Source organism: Gadus chalcogrammus, chromosome 9 (assembly GCF_026213295.1).
Source record: "Gadus chalcogrammus isolate NIFS_2021 chromosome 9, NIFS_Gcha_1.0, whole genome shotgun sequence".
Taxonomy (NCBI): domain Eukaryota; kingdom Metazoa; phylum Chordata; class Actinopteri; order Gadiformes; family Gadidae; genus Gadus; species Gadus chalcogrammus.
Genome location: NC_079420.1, coordinates 11,800,151 through 11,820,989, shown reverse-complemented (window position 1 = coordinate 11,820,989; position 20,839 = coordinate 11,800,151). Strand labels below are relative to the sequence as shown.

At 48.1% G+C, this 20,839-nt stretch overlaps 2 protein-coding genes across 2 annotated transcripts in view; both read left to right on the top strand.

Annotated features, from left to right (window-relative positions):
- The first annotated feature begins 381 nt into the window (after nt 1-381).
- Nucleotides 382-6,842, top strand: si:ch211-59o9.10 (uncharacterized protein LOC561841 homolog). The gene is made up of 10 exons (XM_056598974.1): nt 382-505; nt 2,059-2,272; nt 2,505-3,181; nt 4,232-4,326; nt 4,908-4,952; nt 5,339-5,411; nt 5,573-5,676; nt 5,768-5,889; nt 6,026-6,125; nt 6,416-6,842. Exons 2-10 carry the CDS (start codon nt 2,064-2,066, stop codon nt 6,461-6,463), a joined length of 1,473 nt encoding a protein of 490 aa, XP_056454949.1. The 5' UTR covers nt 382-505; nt 2,059-2,063; the 3' UTR covers nt 6,464-6,842.
- Nucleotides 6,843-7,761: 919 nt separating this feature from the next.
- The window catches only part of fer1l4 (fer-1 like family member 4), a 32,824-nt gene continuing 19,746 nt past the window's right edge, over nt 7,762-20,839 (top strand). Inside the window, exons 1-21 of the mRNA XM_056598278.1 lie at nt 7,762-8,016; nt 10,397-10,452; nt 11,395-11,483; nt 11,709-11,808; nt 12,030-12,121; nt 12,304-12,348; nt 12,744-12,893; nt 13,545-13,605; nt 14,089-14,220; nt 14,469-14,531; nt 15,117-15,201; nt 16,314-16,476; nt 17,144-17,324; nt 17,711-17,897; nt 18,003-18,082; nt 18,312-18,434; nt 18,697-18,766; nt 19,066-19,163; nt 19,500-19,608; nt 19,885-20,161; nt 20,738-20,839. The exon at nt 20,738-20,839 is cut by the window's right edge and continues 31 nt beyond it. Of these exons, the coding sequence (XP_056454253.1) occupies nt 7,938-8,016; nt 10,397-10,452; nt 11,395-11,483; nt 11,709-11,808; nt 12,030-12,121; nt 12,304-12,348; nt 12,744-12,893; nt 13,545-13,605; nt 14,089-14,220; nt 14,469-14,531; nt 15,117-15,201; nt 16,314-16,476; nt 17,144-17,324; nt 17,711-17,897; nt 18,003-18,082; nt 18,312-18,434; nt 18,697-18,766; nt 19,066-19,163; nt 19,500-19,608; nt 19,885-20,161; nt 20,738-20,839 (2,342 nt within the window). The 5' untranslated portion in view covers nt 7,762-7,937. The remainder of the gene's footprint in view (nt 8,017-10,396; nt 10,453-11,394; nt 11,484-11,708; nt 11,809-12,029; nt 12,122-12,303; nt 12,349-12,743; nt 12,894-13,544; nt 13,606-14,088; nt 14,221-14,468; nt 14,532-15,116; nt 15,202-16,313; nt 16,477-17,143; nt 17,325-17,710; nt 17,898-18,002; nt 18,083-18,311; nt 18,435-18,696; nt 18,767-19,065; nt 19,164-19,499; nt 19,609-19,884; nt 20,162-20,737) is intronic.

The window sequence follows — 20,839 nt, the reverse complement described above, 5'->3', positions numbered from 1 at the left end:
TTTTATTAGCAGGCTAGTATTGCCCGTTGCCGTGCGCTAGCCTAGCATGAGCAAACTCTGCAACTAGAGAAGGACTGAATGAAATGTGTTAAACTGTCTCCAATGATAAAGAACACCAAGGCTAACTTGGGAATCAGGCCCTATGTCCAAAATTCCAAACTCCCCCTTTAAATGCTTTGCGCTTGTAATATCGCTATTCTACCACTAGATTATGTTCGTAAGCATGGCCAGAGCTGTGCTTAAATTACATTCCTAAGTATAAGTACATTTTGGTAAATTCCATACTTTGGGTGGCAATGATCCTACGCCCTCCTTACGCACAAATACGGTTGATAAATGCGTGTCCCTTGACATAACCTGAACCTTTACTTTGAAGAGGCGCTCGGGACGAACCTTTAATTTGAAGAGGCGCTCAAAGACCTCCCGGAAGTGACGTCGACAGGAGCGCGACATGGCGCCATTGACTTGAACAGAGCCGGTGAAGTTGGAATCTCGTCGCTCGGTGGTAAAGCAGTTATTTACTATTCGATAAATAACATCATTATCCTGATAGGATTGACGTCTACGGTCTAGTTTGGTTCAGTGTTATGACGTCTCATGAGGTTTGAACTACGTGTAGTGCTCTACTCTACGTCTAGTAGTGTGTATTATAGTAGTCTACGTGTAGTGTGTATTGTAGTAGTCTACGTCTAGTGTGTATTGTAGTAGTCTACGTCTAGTGTGTTTTGTAGTAGTCTACGTCTAGTGTGTATTATAGAAGTTACATGTAGTGTGTATTGTAGTAGTCTACGTCTAGTGTGTATTGTAGTAGTCTACGTCTAGTCTGTATTGTAGTAGTCTACGTCTAGTGTGTATTGTAGTAGTCTATGTCTAGTGATTATTATTCAAGTTACATGTAGTGTGTATTGTAGTAGTCTGCATGTAGTGTGTATTATTGAAGTTACATGTAGTGGGTATTGTAGTATTCTACGTCTAGTGTGTATTGTAGTAGTCTACGTAGTGTGTATTCTAGTAGTTAAATGTGGTGTGTATTGTAGTGGTCTACGTCTAGTGTGTATTATAGAAGTTACATGTAATGTGTATCGTAATAGTCTACGTCTAGTGTGTATTGTAGTTCTCTACGTGTAGTGGTCTACTGTAAGTGTAGTGTTTAGTGTAGTACTCTGTAGTGTGTATTGTACTCTATGTGTAGTTCTACTCAGTGTGTAGTGTAGTACTCTACGTGTAGTGTGTATTTCCCTCCAGAAAAATGCGGCGTTTTTGTGGTTGTTGCGGCCAAAAATCATTGATTATGCGGCACGTTTTCTTAAAAAATGCGATGAAATATGCTGCATATTTATGCAATTTTATGCTATGAAAATGCGGGAACTTGTGAAAGATTCAGCTTTTCGATGTCACATCATAACGTTCCCATGGCATCAGGGGGAAATGGCTGCTCTTGTCTGAAGTAAATGCAACATTTTCAACTTTCTGCTAAAATATATGTGACTTTTTTGCTACGAAAATGCGAGGATCATGAAATCATCCAAGCCCCGCATATTTTGCGCAGAAATCTATTTTGCCTTGAAAGTGCGGCATATTGGAAAAAATGCGGCCCCCATATGAATATGCAGACTTTGGCTGATTATGCGTTGAATTATGTGATTGCATAATCACGTTTTTCTGGAGGGACTCTACGAGCAATGATCTACGTGCAGTGTGTATTGTAGTACTCTACGTGTATTGTTCTACGTGCAGTGTGTATTGTAGTGCTCTACGTGTAGTGATCTACGTGTAGTGTGTATTGTAGTGCTCTACGTGTAGTGATCTACGTGCAGTATAGTACTCTACGTGTCGTGATCGAACTCTGGTAAAGTAGTCCCTGATGATTCCCAGTAGTCCTGCCTGTGGTTCGGCTCCTTCTGGTCAGTCAGGGCCGTTCGGCTTACGGCGCTTCTTAAACCAAACAACCCTTTGATTGACGTTACAATAATTGTGTCAATGGTCAAAGTGGTTTCATTTAATTTCAATCTTCGGATGTTTGTTGACCGTGTTCCTATGGGTACCTCTCTGTGTTAGGTGGAATGGTTGATCGTCGAGATGGTATGGAGGAGGAGCTGGTCGACCGGTATCTGTCGGGGTTAGGTCAGAGGGGAAACCACCCTGAAGAGGAGGAGGTGGTCGACAGGTCGTTCCTCTCGTACCTCTCGGGCCCCGACAGCTACGATGTGATGAACGAAGCCCGCTACCTCTTCGATGAGTTTAATGAAAGCGTCATTCCAGAAACGCCCAGGTATGTTCAACCAATAAAGGGCTCTTATGTTGCCCCATTAAACGGCCCTTATGTTGACCCATTAAACGGCCCTTATGTTGACCCTTTAAATATCCATTATGTTGACCCATTAGGCCTTATGACATAAGGGCTAATGGGTCAACATGAGGCTCAAGCAGGCCTGACCCATTAAACGGGTCTCCTGTATACTTACAGTCCGATTATACCAACGTTGTCTCTTCATGCTCCCCAGTCCGTGTCGGGCCTCGGGCGTGGCGAGCTGTCCTCCCACTAGGGGGGTGGGCTGTCAGCCTAGCAGGGGGGGGGGCTGCCGGTCCAAGCGGCGCCGGTTGGTGGAAGAGGTGGATGCGTCTCCCTGGCCCTGGCAGATGAGTTCATCCAACCATCCAAACCTTCACCCATCCCCCTGCACGCTTCCCAGCTCCTCCTCCTCTTCCTCCTCCTCGTCTACCTCCTCCTCCTCGTCTACCTCCTCCTCCCCGTCTACCTCCTCCTCCAGTGGCCCCCTTCCCGTGAGGGAGCAGCCCCTCCTCCAGGCTCGTCTTGTGTCTGAGTTTGAGGCCCGCTGCACCCGTGCTCAGAGCCGGGTGGGGCTCGTGCCCCCCTGGCCCCCCAAGGCGGACCGTACGCTGGGGGGCCCTCGGGACTCTGGGTCTCTGTCTGAGGCCCTTCCTGATGGTTGGGGGGGGCAGGCCGGTCAACTGGAGGGGCTCAAGGGTCCGGAGTCAGCGGGCCGGCCCGCTCCACCTCAGAGCAGGAAGAGGGGGAGGACACGGACCCCCAGGGCGGCCCCCCCGACCCCCGGGGAGCCCCCCCCCGCCCCCCCAACTCCCGGGGAGGCTTCGCTGTCCTTCCTCACGGCGGAGGAGCGGCGCTGGATGAACGGGGAGAAGCTGGGAGAAGCGGCCGGTAAGAACATCGTCGTGACTTCCTCCTGGTGTCTCCTAGTGTCTCCTCCTCCTGGTGTCTCCTCCTCCTGGTGTCTCCTCCTAGTGTCTCCTCCTAGTGTCTTCTACTCCTAGTGTCTCCTCCTCCTGGTGTCTCCTCCTCCTGGTGTCTCCTAGTATCTCCTCCTAGTGTCTCCTACTCCTAGTGTCTCCTCCTCCTGGTGCCTCCTAGTGTCTCATCCTCCTGGTGTCTCCTAGTGTCTCCTCCTCCTGGTGTCTCCTACTCCTAGTGTCTCCTAATCCTGGTGTCTCCTCCTCCTGGTGTCTCCTAGTGTCTCCTCCTCCTGGTGTCTCCTAGTGTCTCCTCCTCCTGGTGTCTCCTAGTGTCTCCTACTCCTGGTGTCTCCTAGTGTCTCCTCCTAGGGTCTCCTCCTCCTGGTGTCTCCTAGTGTCTCCTCTAGTGTCTCCTACCCCTGGTGTCTCCTAGTGTCTCCTCCTAGGGTCTCCTCCTCCTGGTGTCTCCTAGTGTCTCCTCCTAGTGTCTCCTACCCCTGGTGTCTCCTAGTGTCTCCTCCTCCTGGTGTCTCCTAGTGTCTCCTCCTAGTGTCTCCTACCCCTGGTGTCTCCTAGTGTCTCCTCCTCCTGGTGTCTCCTAGTGTCTCCTCCTCCTAGTGTCTCCTCCTCCTGGTGTCTCCTAGTGTCTCCTCCTAGTGTCTCCTACCCCTGGTGTCTCCTAGTGTCTCCTCCTGCTGGTGTCTCCTAGTGTCTCCTCCTCCTAGTGTCTCCTCCTCCTGGTGTCTCCTAGTGTCTCCTCCTAGTGTCTCCTACTCCTGGTGTCTCCTAGTGTCTCCTCCTAGTGTCTCCTACCCCTGGTGTCTCCTAGTGTCTCCTCCTCCTGGTGTCTCCTAGTGTCTCCTCCTAGTGTCTCCCAGCAAAACATCCATCAACTTAATTTTGTTTTTATACTCCTAACAACCCTGGCTGCTGTGGAAACCAGCATGGACGGATACTGCCCGGTTGCCATGGAGACCTACCAGTCCCTCATGGTTTGACTGGTGCTCGTCTTTTACAGGACCGCTGGTGGACGTCTGTGGCAGTGATGAAGAGGAGGCTGTGGTCCGCACACTTCAGCTAGAGGAAGACGAGGCCACGGCTCGCAGCCTTCAGGTAGGACTCCACGGTAGTGTCCTAGCTGCTGTAAACACCTCCGTAGGACACAGTGTAGTGTCCTAGCTGCTGTAAACACCTCCGTAGGACACAGTGTAGTGTCCTAGCTGCTGTAAACACCTCCATAGGACACAGTGTAGTGTCCTAGCTGCTGTAAACACCTCCGTAGGACACAGTGTGATAGTGTCCTAGCTGCTGAAAAAAGAAACGAGCCCCGCCCATGCAGTAAACGCTCTACCTCCGCTGCAAAGCAAACCAAGCGCTCCCTCTAGACCTGTCTGCGACTGCGTGAGTCCGGCGTGAAGCGTGAAAAGGGGGGGGGGGGGGGGGGGGGGGGGGGGGGGGGGGGGGGGGGGGGGGGGGGGGGGGGGGGGGGGGGGGGGGGGGGGGGGGGGGGGGGGGGGGGGGAGGGGGGGCGTGGCCTGGCTGCAATTTGCCGCTGAGCACAGTGTGTGGCTCCTAAACCAACGATTATTTTTTCAATGAATAATCGTGGTAAATAATCGTGATATCAATATTGATCAAAATAATCGTCATAATCATTTTGGCAATAATCGTGTGTGTGTGTTTGTGTGTTCCAGGATCAGTTTGACCGAGAGGATGTGAGACCCCACACAGTCCAGGGGGTGAGTGTTCCTCAGTCACAACCATGCAGAGACACTTTAAATTCATTATCTTCATGACTACCAATCACCATTCATTGCCCATTTCTCTGGCTGTCACAAGTTGAATCTAAATGATTGGCATCAAATGCCCTGACAAAATACAGGGAATAATCTGTGTGCGACGCAGCCTGTTACGAACCAATTAGCAAACAGCCTGTAATGAGCCAATCAGCAATTCAGCCTGAATGAAATGATTGAATGGCCTACCTGTCTATCCACCGACCCGTCTACCTGCGAGCACTCTGGCCTCTCAATCATTGGCCACCTCTAGCCAAAAGCATTGTTAGAATCCGATAACATGGTGTAACAACATTAATATCTGAACTCTCTGTCCTGATGTCCAGCAGAACCCCTACATGGAGCCAAGATGGACGCCTGCCAGCTCCTCCCTACAGGGTATCATGGCCGCCTTCCAGGACGGTAGGCCTCTCTAAGCAGCCAGTCCCAGCAGGGGGTCAGACCCGGTCTGAGCAGTGAGACAGACGATGATTTGGTGTCCTTCACTCTGGGGGGCAGGCTCCCAGTGCTCCCAGGCGCTCTCGGCTCTTCTTTCTCTAAATCTACCGGGGATGTTTCGACAGAGCTCATTGGTCGTCCCAGGGGAAGGGGGCGGAGTCGAGCAGCTGGTCGACGAAATCGGATGACACCAGATCTGTCTGCAGACCTAGAGGGGAACAACTATGAGGTATGTGTGTGTTGGGTATGTGTGTGTTGTGTCTCCTGTAAATCCCAGACCAAGAACTGAATGTGTGTGTGTGTGCGTGTGCGCGTGTCAGGCCCTGCTCCAGTTCGAGGAGCAGCAGGGGGCTGTGGTCAACAGGATGCTGATGAGCCGGCAGCAGATCGACCGCTTCCCCACCAAGACCTTCAGCCCCGCCCCCAACGCCGCCGCCGCACAGTGAGACACACAGACATACACAAGAGACACACAGACAGATCCACGCACAACAGACACACACAAGAGGCAGACACAGACACACACAAGCGCTGCTTCCTCTCCGATCTGACTGCTTCCTGTTTGCTTTGATTGACAGGTGTCACATCTGTTTCTGTGACTATGCCGACGGGGAACAGCTGCGGATACTGTCGTGTTTCCATGACTACCATGTAGCATGCATCGACCGCTGGCTGAAGGTAGGAAACACATTCTATACTACATCTACCTTGGGTGTGATGTTGGGTTAAAGGTCGACCTGCTGGGGTTTGATGTATGGTTAAAGGTCGACCTGCTGGAGTTTGAATATAAGTTTAAGGTCGACCTGCTGGAGTTTGATGTTGGGTTAAAGGTCGACCTGCTGGGGTTTGATGTTGGGTTAAAGGTCGACCTGCTAGGTTTTGATGTTAGGTTAAAGGTCGACCTGCTGGGTTTTGATGATGAGGTTAAAGGTTGTCCTGCTGGGGTTTGATGATGATTCTGTTTCCAGGACAACGCCACGTGTCCCATCTGTCGGGCCAACATGACGGAGAGCTGAGAGGACCAAGAAGAGCACTGCACCGCCCCCTCAACCTTCACTTGATTTCCTGTGCACAAGTTCAGCTTTTTTTAATCAATAAATATTACACCTTTTAACTATTGTTTGTTCTCCTCAAACAGCAAGACCCGTGTCACGACCTGTGATTTTTATTTTACAAAGGGGGAAGCCATGTTCTTCCCTCGTGAAACTGACGAAATTGATAATAACACTGACACCCTGACCCCACCCCGATGAAGACCTTCTCTAGGGTGGCCTGCTGGGTCTGAACGCTATATGAGGCAATACGGTTCACTGACGAAACTAAATATGTTCAGATCCAACTGTGTTACAAATTCTTTGGTTTCATGAAAATATGCTAACAAATATTAAACGTAAATATATGAAGTATCGGTTTGAGCTGAATCGTACCTGCTCCGTCCTGGTAGACGAGAATCATTCTAAAGGATTGGCCCTAACTGCCCCCTAGTGGCCCCTCGGGTTCAGGTCCCCTCCCGGAGCGGGTCCTTACTGCCCCCTAAAGGTCCATGGGACTCAGTGCGGGTCTCCTCCCGGATCGGGTCCTTACTGCCCCCTGGTGGTCCCCTCCATGAATGGGTCCTTAGTGCCCCCTGGTGGTCCCCTCCAAGACCTGCCCCCTGGTGGTACCTGGGGCTCTGCGGGGGTCTGCAAGCTGTTTTTATAGTAACCAGTAAAACCTTAGAAGGCGGGTTTATTTCTTCTGGGATGGGATAGTAGGTTCATGTATTAGGTTAGAGATGGTTAGTTTAGTTATTAGGTTAGAGAATGTTAGGTCCTGAATTAATCTAGGTTTGGACCCCTATGGTTCAGGACCCCTTTTGGGTAGATCGGCTCAAGAGGGCTATTCAGACTACTCTGTCTCTAGAGAACTCTACTCTAGAGGACTCTGGTCTAGAGGACCCTACTCAGACTCTTCTCTCTAGACGACTAGTCTGTAGATGACTCTAGTCTACAGGACTGCCTTGGTGCTCTCCACTGTACAGGCCTCTGACCGTCTTCCTGCTTGCGATGTACTCCTTAAGTATTGTAAGTGTAGAAGGTGAGCCCACCTGCGCTGTGAACACCAGGCTGGAGACCTCTGTGGGAATATGAACGTGTTAGTGAGAGTCTCCTTGTGGCTTTCAGTACTTTTGGTTAGCAGAAGTTTGTGTGTCTCTTCCTTCACCTACATTAACATGCACTGTGTGTACACACACACACACACACACACACTGTGTACACGGCTGGCGAGGCGGGTCCTTCCACACACACTGTCGTCAGCACACAGGCGCCCTGCCTGCGGCCGTTTGCTCAGCAGACAGAAGAACAGCAACAGCAGAAACAAGCTCACCTTCTGAGCATGATGTCCGGACAGAGAGGAGGCTAGGGTCAGGTCGTAGTTAGGGTCAGTTCCTAGGTTAAGGGGCGTAGTTAGGGTCAGGTCGTAGTAAGGGTCGAAGGTCAGGTCGGAGTCATGTCCATCACAGTGAACCTGAAGAGGATTTCTAACCTCCCTGGACGATCGGACCGCAAGGTGGAGCTCACCTTCAGAGGTAATCCAACGGAATTGAGATATATATATATATATGTACATATAAAGGTATCATTATATACTTAGGCGTGCGTATGTATTAGCTCTGTTTGGCTCAACATACATTTGATAAACCTGGTCGCGAAGCGAGACTTCCCTTAACCCGGCGCCTCAGTCCTGGTCTCTGTGACTCTATCGCTGTCTCTGTGACTCTTTCTCTGTGAGATTGTCTGTCTCTGTGACTCTTTCTCTGTCTCTGTGCCTCTATCGCTGTGTCTCTGTGACTCTATCGCTGTCTCTGACTGTTTCTGTGACTCTCTCTGTCTCTATATCTCTGCTACTCTGTCTATCTGACTATCTCTGTGTCTCTGTCTCTGTCCCTCTGTCTCTGTGACTATCTCTGTAATTTCTATCTGTCACTCTCTGAAAGCCTTCTAACGTTTGATTTATCTGTTGGTTTAAGTTCTGCGAAGGACAAGAATAGCTTAGACAGAATTGTGGAAGTTTGCTCTGAGATGCTTTGAGGCACACAGAGACTAGTGCGCTCTGGTGACTAATGGCTAGGGCGGTCAGAGAGCAAAGGAATTATCAGACCTTCTGACCACCTCTGTCAAGTGTATCACTTTGTGTTGTCCAGTGATCTGTCTAGTGTATCCCTTTGTGTTGTCCAGTGATCAGTCTAGTGATCTGTCTAGTGTATCCCTTTGTGTTGTCCAGTGATCTGTCTAGTGTATCCCTTTGTGTTGTCCAGTGATCTGTCTAGTGCAGGGGTGTCAAACTCATTTTAGCCTAGGGGCCACATGGAGGAAAATCTATTCCCAAGTGGGCCGGACCGGTAAAAATATGGCATAATTTTGTAAAATTAAACATGCTGTGAGCACACCAAACACAGGTTTCCCATTTACTTCCGTGAATAAAAAGTACGATGACCATTTTTCTTGTAAAACTCTGCACTGTGTCCACTTTTCGTCTTTTTGACAGAGACATTTTGGGGCAATGAGAGTGCCAAAGCGCATAATGTTGGAAGTATAAAGGTACGGCCACACCAACCGCGTTGCTCGCGGTAGGGGCGTTGAAAATCGGCATTTTTGCATAGGGAACCATTGGTCTAGGCACGGTACACGCGTTGAAGCGTTGCGTTGGGGGCTTTAGGCGCGGAAGTTGCACGTAATTACGCACGTAAACGCAGCCTGGCGGACTATTTCTCTGCTGATCAACACTACGAATGCTGGAAACACACCAGACACACCATGTGAAGTTATTTAACCCGATTAGTGTTATTTATATCAGAGATTATTTAATCTAACCCGATCTAAACTCTATCATGCACCCAAACGCGGCGTTTGGGTTTCCTACCTCGGACTCCAGCGCAGCCACGGCCGACATCTTTCTTTATTCTGGGTGGAAATAGTTATAGTTACGCCATTAAATGCGTTTATGGAAACATTTTTAGCGAGAAATGTGCATTTTAATTTCATAATTTTTGCTCAGTGAATGTGAAGGATGTTTGGTTTGATAGTTATGACGAAGAGGGAACGCTCCGTTCACTTGCATGGACATGGACTCATCTAGCTGCGGTGGCGCGGTGACGCGGTGGAAGCGTTGAACCACCACACACCGATCAAGCGTCAGGTTAGGCGCGGTACTCGCGGTATCCACTGCGAGCAACGCGGTTGGTGTGGCCGTAGCATAAGGCAGAGCGACAAGGTAGCTCCGGGCTAGCTGCACTACCTGTTTATACTTGCTCCCTGCTCAGCCCCGGTATAAAGTTTGCTTGCTTAACATAATTGCTATTGCGATTTCTAGTGGACACATTAAGAACAGCAGTTTCTTTCATTGAAAAATAGCAGATCATTTTACGTTACATTCCAAAGCGACTTCCAGTTACACACAATTGTCCAGTAGTTCAATGTACAACAAATTAGTCAGTGCCAGTCAATGCAATTCATGTAATGCTAGGAAGGATTTTTATAAATTTTTTTTTTTTTTTTTACAATACTGTACTTCACAAAATCATCTCGCGGGCCGGATTAAACCCGTTCGCGGGCCTGATCCGGCCCGCGGGCCGTACGTTTGACACCCCTGGTCTAGTGTATCCCTTTGTGTTGTCAAGTGAATTAATTGGTGTTGTCCAATGTTTTACAGTGTGCTACGCTGTGTTGTCCAGTGATCTGTCCTGTATATTCCACACTGGAATACACTGGACTCCAGTGTGTGTCCAGTATATACGTATATATAAAACTATATTGTTAGATATGTCTAACTATAAATATATATATATGTTTATTTATAACTATATGTATAGTTATATATAAATATGTATATATCTAACTATATATATAGTTGTATATAACTATATAATGTGTTGTATATAAAGTATAATGTGTAATGTGTGCCTCCAGGGTTCAGCCATAAGACGCGCGTCCTGCAGTGTGAGAATGTGGCCGTGTTCAACCAGGTGAGAGACGTTAGTTCACTGAGCTGCGGCCGCTGGTTTAGCTCATGATGTGAGTCCGGCTGGCTAAGTGGAGCAGAACGGGCGTGTCTGTGTGTTGAAGGTGTGCTGCGTATCGCTCCTTATCTATAATCTCTCATTAAAACCCTTCCAATCTAGACAAACGCAACAGTTTCATGTTGCATTCTCAGTGTGTGTGTGTGTGTGTGTGTGTGTGTGTGTGTGTGTGTGTGTGTGTGTGTGTGTGTGTGTGTGTAAGAGTGTGTGACTCAGATGTCCATATGAATATGAGTCTCCAGAGACCAACACAAAGGGACTTGAACCCATGGCTTCTCCAGGTTGAGGGTTAGTCGGATCTCACCAAGTCTTTATTTTGAGAGCTCAATTACAACATTCAAATTCTAATGTTGGTAACCGTGGTCACAACATTAGAGTGTGTGCTCTACTGTCAGTATTGACGCAACAATCATGTGGTCACACTGATACACCAAGGTGTGTTGAAATCACTGCAAACTACCTGGACACGTGTGTGTGTGTGTGTGTGTAGTGTGTCATGTTTAGTATTTTTAAGTAAATATGATATGTGAATTATTAATGTGATGGTTTAGATCATAACTGTCTTATATTTTTTTATTAAGGTGATGGTTTATATCATCACTGTCTTCTATATTGTTATTAAGGTGATGGTTTAAATCATAATTATCTTGTTATTAATGTGATGGTTACTATCATAACTGTGTCCTATGTTGTCATTAATGTGATGATTTGTATCATAACTGTCTCCTATGTTGTTATTAATGTGATGGTTTCTATCATAACTGTCTCCTATGTTGTTATTAATGTAATGATTTGTATCATAACTGTCCCCTATGCTATTAATGTGATGGTTGGTATCATAACGGTCTCATATATTGTTATTAACGTGATGGTTCCCCTATGTTGCAGCACTTCCGCTGGCCACACTACGGGAACATCATGAAGGACGAGGTCCTCTGCGTCAGTGTTTACAACATGAGCAAAGTATTCTCCCACAGGTAGCACACGCACACACACACACACACACACGGACATGCACACACACACTCACACACAGACACACACACGCACGCACACATCCACATCCACACACACACATACACACACACACGCACGCACGCACGCACGCACGCACGCACGCACGCACGCACGCACGCACGCACGCACGCACGCATAGGTATCGTTGAGTTCTTATGAAACAACCCGTTGTGTGATTGTGATAGGCTGCTGGGTAAACTGGTCGTCAGTCTTCAACACGCTGTGCTGACCGGGCGGTTGTTACTACGGGAACCACTCACAGACGTCAACTACAGTTTAACAGAAGTAAGACACACACACACACACACACACACACACACACACACACACACACACACACACACACACACACACACACACACACACACACACACACACACACACACACACACACACACACACACACACACGAGAGCAGCTTAATATATGTATGTATCGTTGTGATCTATGTATTGTAGACCTTTGTGATCTATGTGCTCTAGATCTATTTGATTTATGTGCTATAGATCTACGTGGAGCTGGAGCTGGTGTATAACCCTCTGCAGGGCGCAGCTGGGGGGTGGGACGGACAGGACTTCTTAAAGAGACGAGACAGCCAGTAAGTTCAACACCTGGTGTCCCTTGGGGTCCGGGGGTCTCAGTCCAGGGCCCTTGGGGCTGGGGTCCTGGGGGGTCCCAGTCCAGTGCCCTGGGTGGTCACTTGGGGTCACTGGGGACTAACGAGCTCGTTAGTGATGAGGTCATGATGCTCTTCTATGTTCTCCGTCTCCTCTCTTCCAGATCAAGTCTGGTCATCAGAAACCTCGGCTACGATGATCCTGAGAGGTAGATGATGCTGCTGGTGTGAAGGGTGGTGTAACAGGTGGTGTAACAGGATGTGTTGGTGGTGTAACAGGTGGTGTAATTGATGGTATAACTGGTGGTGCAACAGGGGTTGTAACAGGATGTGCGGGGTGTAATAGGATGTGCGGGTGGTGTAACAGGTGTTGTAACAGGATGTACTTGTTTTTGTAACAGATAGTAAACAGGTGTTGTAACAGGATGTACTGGTGGTGTAACAGGTGGTGTATCAGGATGTACTTGTTGGTGTAACAGGTGGTGTAACAGGATTTACTGTTGGTATAACAGGTGGTGTAACAGAATGTGCGGGTGGTGTAACAGGATGTGTGGGTGGTGTAACAGGTGGGGTAACAGGATGTGGTTTCATGGTTCTGTGTCAGTCAGTCCGATGCGGAGGCGTTGGAGAGAGAGACTCGCAGGATTGGTCGAGCGCTGGTCCGGACCGGAGACACTGAGGATGACGACCAGGATGAAGACGATGAAATCACAGACATTGAAGCCTCCAATATCACACTGACTCCCCTGTTAAGGTACCTGTCTGTCTGCCCTGTGTTTGTCTCACTCAAAAGGGTACCTGTCTGTCTGCCCACTTACTAATGGGGTAACTGTCTGTCTATCTCACTAATAGGGTACCTGTCTGTCTGTCCTCTGTCTGTCTCACTAACAGGGTACCTGTCCGTCTGCCCTCTCTCTGTCTCACTAATGGGGTACCTGTCTGTCTGCCCTCTGTCTGTCTCACTAATGGGGTACCTGTCTGTCTGCCCTCTGTCTGTCTCACTAATGGGGTACCTGTCTGTCTGCCCTCTGTCTGTCTCACTAATGGGGTACCTGTCTGTCTGCCCTCTGTCTGTCTCACTAATGGGGTACCTGTCTGTCTGCCCTCTGTCTGTCTCACTAATGGGGTACCTGTCTGTCTGTCCTCTGTCTGTCTCACTAACAGGGTACCTGTCTGTCTGTCCTCTGTCTGTCTCACTAATGGGGTACCTGTCTGTCTGTCCTCTGTCTGTCTCACTAACAGGGTACCTGTCTGTCTGTCCTCTGTCTGTCTCACTAATGGGGTACCTGTCTGTCTGCCCTCTGTCTGACTAATGAAGGCTTGATAATCCAGTGCATTATGTTGTATTGCTCATGGATCATAAAGACTAAAGTGTCTAATGACAGCAACTCCTGTGTTTGTGTAGTCGTTTCAGACCGCTGTCCCGACACGTGCTTGCCACCATCCCCCGGGTGCAGAGCTTCCAGGTGAGGTCACAGCCTCAGGGTGAGGTCAGAGGTGATGTCACAGCTTCAGGGTGAGGTCAGGGGTGAGGTCACAGCCTCAGGGGGAGGTCAGAGGTGAGGTCTCAGCCTCAGGGGGAGGTCAGAGGTGAGGTCTCAGCCTCAGGGGGAGGTCAGAGGTGATGTCACAGCCTCAGGGGGAGGTCAGAGGTGATGTCACAGCCTCAGGGTGAGGTCAGAGGTGATGTCACAGCCTCAGGGGGAGGTCAGAGGTGATGTCACAGCCTCAGGGTGAGGTCAGAGGTGAGGTCACAGCCTCAGGGTGAGTTCAGAGGTGAGGTCACAGCCTCAGGGTGAGGTCACAGTATCAGGACACGGAGTATTAACTACTTAGAGGTACTACTTTAGGTTGGTCAGTTAGGATTAGTTAGTGTAAGGGATAGTTAGTTAGGACGAGCTAGTATGGATTAGTAAAGGTTAGGTTTGTGTTCTTCTGCGTGGTTTCAGGTGAATATTAATATCTTGGAGGCCCAGAAGTTGGTCGGAGTGAATATCAACCCGGCGGTCTTCATCAGGGTGGGGAACCAGAAGAAACACACGTCCACCCAGAAGTCCACCAACTGCCCCTTCTACAACGAGGTGGAGTGACTAACCTACCCTTTACTAACCCAATGTACACTAACCACTCAGACTAACATACTATAGACTTACCACCAAGACAAACCCACAGGTCTGCTCTACTAAGAGTAGAGCAGACCTGTGGGCAGAAGACACAGTAGAGTCTAGTGAAGCACATCCTCCCGGTCCGAGACCAACACACTGAACACTAGCCTAACCTAACCTAACCTAGCCTAACCTAAACTACCCTCTCTCCTGCTCTCTTCCAGAACTTCATGTTTGAATTCCAGGAGACGGCGGACACCTTGTTTGATCAAGTCATTGAGATGAAGGTTTGTTTGTTCACTTTCCCAGTTAGTTAAGCAACCAAACCTTATATATAAAGGTTATTTAACTGCTAAATCTTCGATAATAAAGGTTAGTTTAGCTACTAAACCTTATATATAAAGGTTATGTAACCACTAAACCTTGTTTATAAAGGTTGTTTAACTACTTAATTTTCTATAATAAAAGTTAGTTTAGCTACTAAATCTTCTACAATATAGGTTATTTAACTACTAAACCTTATTTATAAAGGTTGTTTAACTACTTAATCTTCTATAATAAAAGTTAGTTTAGCTACTAAATCTTCTATAATATAGGTTAACTGAGCTACTAAACCTTCTATAATAAAGGTCAGTTTAGCTACTAAACGTTCTATAATATAGGTTAGTTGAGCTACTAAACCTACCCTAATAAAGGTTAGTTTAGCTACTAAACCTTCCATAATATAGGTTAGTTGAGCTACTAAACCTACTATAATAAAGGCTAGTTAAGCTACTAAACCTTCTATAAAAAAGGTTAGTTTGGTATTAGTTTAGTTCGACACAAGACGATGATGTTGTCTGTATTGTGGTTGTGATGTCACTTCCTGACAGGTGTTCCACAGGCGGACGTTGGCGTTCCTAATGACCCATATCGGAACCTTTAAGATCGATATCGCCACCGTTTACAGTCAACCAGGTGATACTACTACACATTAATACTGCAGTAATAGATCATACTAGTTATTAATACTGCAGTGTACTTCCGACCACCTAAAAGCTGCAGTAATAGATTCGTACTAGGTATAAATACTGCAGTATTCTTTCAGAACACATAAATACTGCAGTAATAGATTCATACTAGGTGTTAATACTGCAGTAATAGATACATACTAGGTATTAATACTGCAGTGTTCCTTCAGAACACATTTATACTGCAGTACACTTCCAGAACACATTAATACTGCAGTAATAGATTCATACCAGGTATAAATACTGCAGTAATCTTCCAGACCACATTAATAGTGCAGTAATATAAACTTACTAGGTATTAATACTGCAGTACTAGATACATAATAGGTATTAATACTGCAGTATTCTTTCATACCACATTAATACTGCAGTACTAGATACATACTAGGTATTCATACTGCAGTAGTCTTAGAGACCACATTAATACTGCAGTACTAGATACATACTAGGCATTAATACTGCAGTAATAGATACATACTCAGTATTGATACTGCAGTAATATATATTTAGTAGGTTTAAATACTGCAGTATTCTTTCAGACCACGTTAATACTGCAGTAATAGATACATACTAGGTATTAATACTGCAGTATTCTTTCAGACCATATTAATACTGCAGTATTAGATACATACTAGGTATTAATATGGCAGTATTCTTTCAGACCACGTTAATACTGCAGTACTAGATACATACTAGGTATTAATACTGCAGTATTCTTTCAGACCATATTAATTCTGCAGTAATAGATACATCCTAGTTATTAATACTGCAGTAATCTTTCAGACCACTTAAATACTGCAGTAATAGATACATATTAGGTATTAATACTGCAGTATTAGATACATACTAGGTATTAATACTGCAGTATTCTTTCAGACCATGTTAATACTGCTGTACTAGATACATACCAGGTATTAATACTGCAGTATTCTTTCAGACCACGTTAATTCTGCAGTATTAGATACATACCAGGTATTAATACTGCAGTATTCTTCCAGACCACGTTAATACTGCAGTACTAGATGCATACTAGGTATTAATACTGCAGTATTCTTCCAGACCACGGGTTCTTCCAGAAGTGGGCGCCCCTTAGCGACCCCGGGGATACCCGGGCGGGGGTCAAAGGTTACGTGAAGGCCACCCTCAGCGTGCTGATGAGGGGCGAGGCCCTGACCACGTCCAGTCTGCCCCCCGCCTCCGGAGTCAACCAGGACATCGACAAGTGAGGAGCAATGCATTCTGGGAGGACGGCCTGATGCACAGGGCTGGTGGTATCGGGGATTAGAAGAAGTTCCTGAAGAACCTGTTCTTCAGGAACCTGTTCTTCTCTGTTCTTCAGGAACCTGTTCTTCTCTGTTCTTCTCTGTTCCTCAGTAACCTATTTTTCTCTGTTCTTCAGGATCCTGTTCTTCTGTGTTCTTCTCTGTTCTTCAGGGAACTGTTCTTCTGTGTTCTTCTCTGTTCTTCAGGATCCTGTTCTTCTGTTTTCTTCTCTGTTCTTCTCTGTTCTTCAGGGAACTGTTCTTCTGTGTTCTTCTCTGTTCTTCAGGATCCTGTTCTTCTGTTTTCTTCTCTGTTCTTCTCTGTTCTTCAGGGAACTGTTCTTCTGTGTTCTTTTGTGTTCTTCTCTGTTCCTCAGGAACCTGTTCTCCTCTGTTCTTCAGGGAGCTGTTCTTCTGTGTTCTTCAGGAACCTGTTCTCCTCTGTTATTCAGGGAGCTGTTCTTCTGTGTTCTTGAGGGAGCTGTTCTCCTCTGTTCTTCAGTGAGCTGTTCTTCTGTGTTCTTGAGGGAGCTGTTCTCCTCTGTTCTTCAGGGAGCTGTTCTCCTCTGTTCTTCAGGGAGCTGTTCTCCTCTGTTCTTCAGGGAGCTGTTCTTCTGTGTTCTTCAGGAACCTGCTGCTCCCGAAGGGTCTGGGTGCGGAGCGGCCGTGGGCGCGGTTCACCGTCGGGGTCTACCGAGCGGAGGGTCTGCCCACAATGGAGGCCGGGATCTTGGCCAGCCTGTCCAAGGCCTCCGACCGGAAGGTCTTCATCAACCCCTACGTCCAGGTCGACTTCGCAGGGCAGCAGGTCTGTGGTCTGCTCCTTCTCCTTAGAGCAGGCACCGCTTTGAGGTGCCTGCTCTAAGGCCTGGTCCTAACAGGACCAGGGTGTCTGGGTCTCAGATCCTAACAGGACCAGGGTGTCTGGGTCTCAGATCCTAACAGGACCAGGGTGTCTGGGTCTCAGGTCCTAACAGGACCGGACTCTGGGATCTCAGGTCCTAACAGGACCGGACTCTCTGGGTCTCAGGTCCTAACAGGACCAGACTCCGGGGTCTCAGGTCCTAACAGGTCTGGGTGGTCTTGTTTTCACCCTGAACACCCTGAGTGTCCAGAGTGAGATGGTCTGATGGAGGCGATGGGACCAGAGGCTGACTGTCTGGACCCAGTGTGACGTCCCCCTCTGTGTGACAGGGGGAGACTTCGGTGGTGTCGTCCAGCAGCAGTCCGGTGTGGAACGAGCAGATCTCCTTCATAGAGCAGTTCCCCCCGCTGGCCCGTAGGATCCGGGTCCAGGTCCTCGACGACGCCGCCCTGGGCGATGTGGCCTTGGCCACCCACTTCCTGGACTTCGAGCAGATCTCAGACCCCACCAGGAACGGTATGAGTTCTAACCCCCCCCTACTACACCTCCTCCTGTGATCAGGACCCCACCCGGTGGAGCTCCTCTGAGCACCACCCTCACCTCCAGAAGTTTGTGTCTCAGGGTTCAACGCTACCTTCGGCCCCAGCTGGGTCAACCTGTACGGGTCCCCGCAGAACTCCACGCTGGGGGACGTTCACCAGGTACACGCACACATATGCACACAGACGCAAGCACGCACGCATGCGCATGCACACAAGTACACCCACACACGTATATACACACAAACACTTTATCATAAAGTGATTAAAAGTTTCCTCTCTCCTTTCTCTGCTCCCATTGTTCTACCCTCCTCTCATCTCTCTTAACTACTCTCCCATCTGATCTCCTCTCTTCTCTCCTCTCTCCTCTCCCCTCTCCCCTCTCCTCCAGGCGTTAAATGAGGGTCTGGGTGAAGGGATCTTCTACCGCGGGCGGATCCTATTGGCGCTTAATGTCACCGTCTACTCCTCCCCCTCTGGCGTCAACACGGAGACCGGCTCCGCTCTCGGCAAGGTACTGATAATGTCTTGGCTGTATCTCCATGACAACGTAGTGGCTCACAGTGTACATACACACCTATTAAGTACCCTTCTCTCCTAGATTGACCCTGAGCCTGACCCTAGTCTGACCCTAGGTTGACCCTGAGCCTGATCCTAGGTTGACCCTAGGTTGACCCTAGGTTGACCCTGAGCCTGACCCTAATCTGACCCTAGGTTGACCCTGAGCCTGATCCTAGGTTGACCCTAGTCTGACCCTGAGCTGTCTGCCTCTTCAGGTGAAAGGTGCGATGGGTAAGTTCATGACGACGAAGAAGAAGAAGAGTAAGAAGAGGGACAAGAAGGAAGGTCAGTTCCTCATGGGCACTGTGATTTCTGGGATTACTTGGATCACTGGGCTCTCTGTGATTATGGGATGTCTGCCTCTGCTTGCACGCCATGCCCCCCCTCCAAGTGATCTGTGAAGTTACCCATTAGTCACCTCTAACCCTAACCCTTACCCCTAACCCTTAACCCCTAACCCCAGGCCTAACCATAAGCCTAACCCCTAACAAACCCACAGCTGATTGCTGTAGGATGCGTGGTGAGCCTGGAGGAGAGACCAGAATGTGATACAAACCTTCTCCTCCATTTTGTTTCTGTGTCAGGCTCTGCGGAGTCTAAACCAGCTGAGGAACCAGAAATTATTCTGGAAGTTCCTGAGGCCGTTACCGTGGAGACAGAGGAAGTCCATCCACTTCCAGAGGTTATCATTATTATACTGAACCTCTAATCCCAACTCCTGACCTCTAACAATAACTCCTGACCTCTAACTCCTGACCTCTGACCTCTTACCCTAACTCCTGACCTCTTACCCTAACTCCTGACCTCTTACCCTTATTCCTGACCTCTAACCCTAACTCCTGACCCCTAACCCTAACTCCTGACCTCTAACACTAAGTCCTGACCTCCAACAATAACTCCTGACCTCTAACTCCTGACCTCTGACCTCTAACCCTAACTCCTGAACTCTATCTCCTGATCTCTTACCTATCTCCGACCTTATCTCTGACCTTTACCTGATGCTCTTATCTGCTCTTAGGGCTTCCTGGGACCAGTCGAGGAGTTCTTGATGTTTGCTACACTCTTCGAGGTCACAAAGATGGACCCCTCTGTAGGAACCAGGCCGCTGACCTTTGAACTCTCCTTGGGTAGGCACACGACTGCACACGAGTAGATGTATTGGTTGACTTGGAGTGGAGGTTCGTTGTGATGTAACTAGTGACACTACTAAGGTTATCTTCTGAGGTTGGTGTGACTGAAAGCGATACCTCTGGGTTATACGAGTGGATAAAGCCTTTGGGAGGTAGATATATAGCCCTGGATATAGATATATAGAACTATATAAATATAAAGAGCTTTGCAGATCTATAGAACTCTATAAAGATCCATTCAATTCATGAACTCAACCTGCTCGTTTTTTCCAGGGAATTGTGGGAAAATGGTGGAGATGAGAAAATCAAAGAAGGACCTGACAAGGAGCAGAGAGGACCTGATGAGGAGCAGAGAGAGCCTGGGGAGGAGCAGAGAGAACCTGGGGAGGAGCAGAGAGAACCTGGGGAGGAGCAGAGAGGACCTGAATGAGGAGGCTCAGGGGCTGCTGGAGTCTGAGGAGGAGCTGGACAGAGAGGAGTCTCTGAACCCAGAACCACCAAACAGGAGCATCTCCGCCCCCATGAAGCCTCAGCCTACAGAATACGATAGGTAACAGGCTAACTAACCAGCAAACCTACAGAGTATGGCAGGTAACTAGCTAACTAACCAGCTAACCTACAGAGTAAGACAGGTAACTAGCTAACTAACCAGCAAACCTACAGAGTACGACAGGTAACTAGCTAACTAACCAGCTAACCTACAGAGTATGACAGGTAACTAGCTAACTAACCAGCTAACCTACATAGTATGACAGGTCACTATCTAACTAACCAGCTAACCTACAAAGTATTCCAGGTAACTAGCTAACTATCCAGCTAACCTACAGAGTAAGCCTAACTCTTACCCTAATTAACCAGCTAACCTCAGGCTACAGAGTATGACAGCTAACTAGCTCACTAACCAGCTAACCTCAACCTACACAGTATGACAGGTAACTAACCAGCTAACCTATAGAGTATGACAGTAACTAGCTAACTAACCAGCTAACCTACAGTTGAAGATTCGTAACTAACCAATTAACCAGTCAACCTACAGTGTATGATAAATGCAAGCTACTGGGTACCAACATTTTGTATTATGTATAACTTGTCTGTCTGTCTGTCTGTCTGTCTGTCTGTCTGCCAGGTCCTACTGCTGTATCCCTCTGCAGCCCCCAGCAGTGAGGCTGAAGCCCTGTCTGTGGCTCTGGGCTCGCTGTGAGGACCACAGCTCCAGACTGTACCAGAC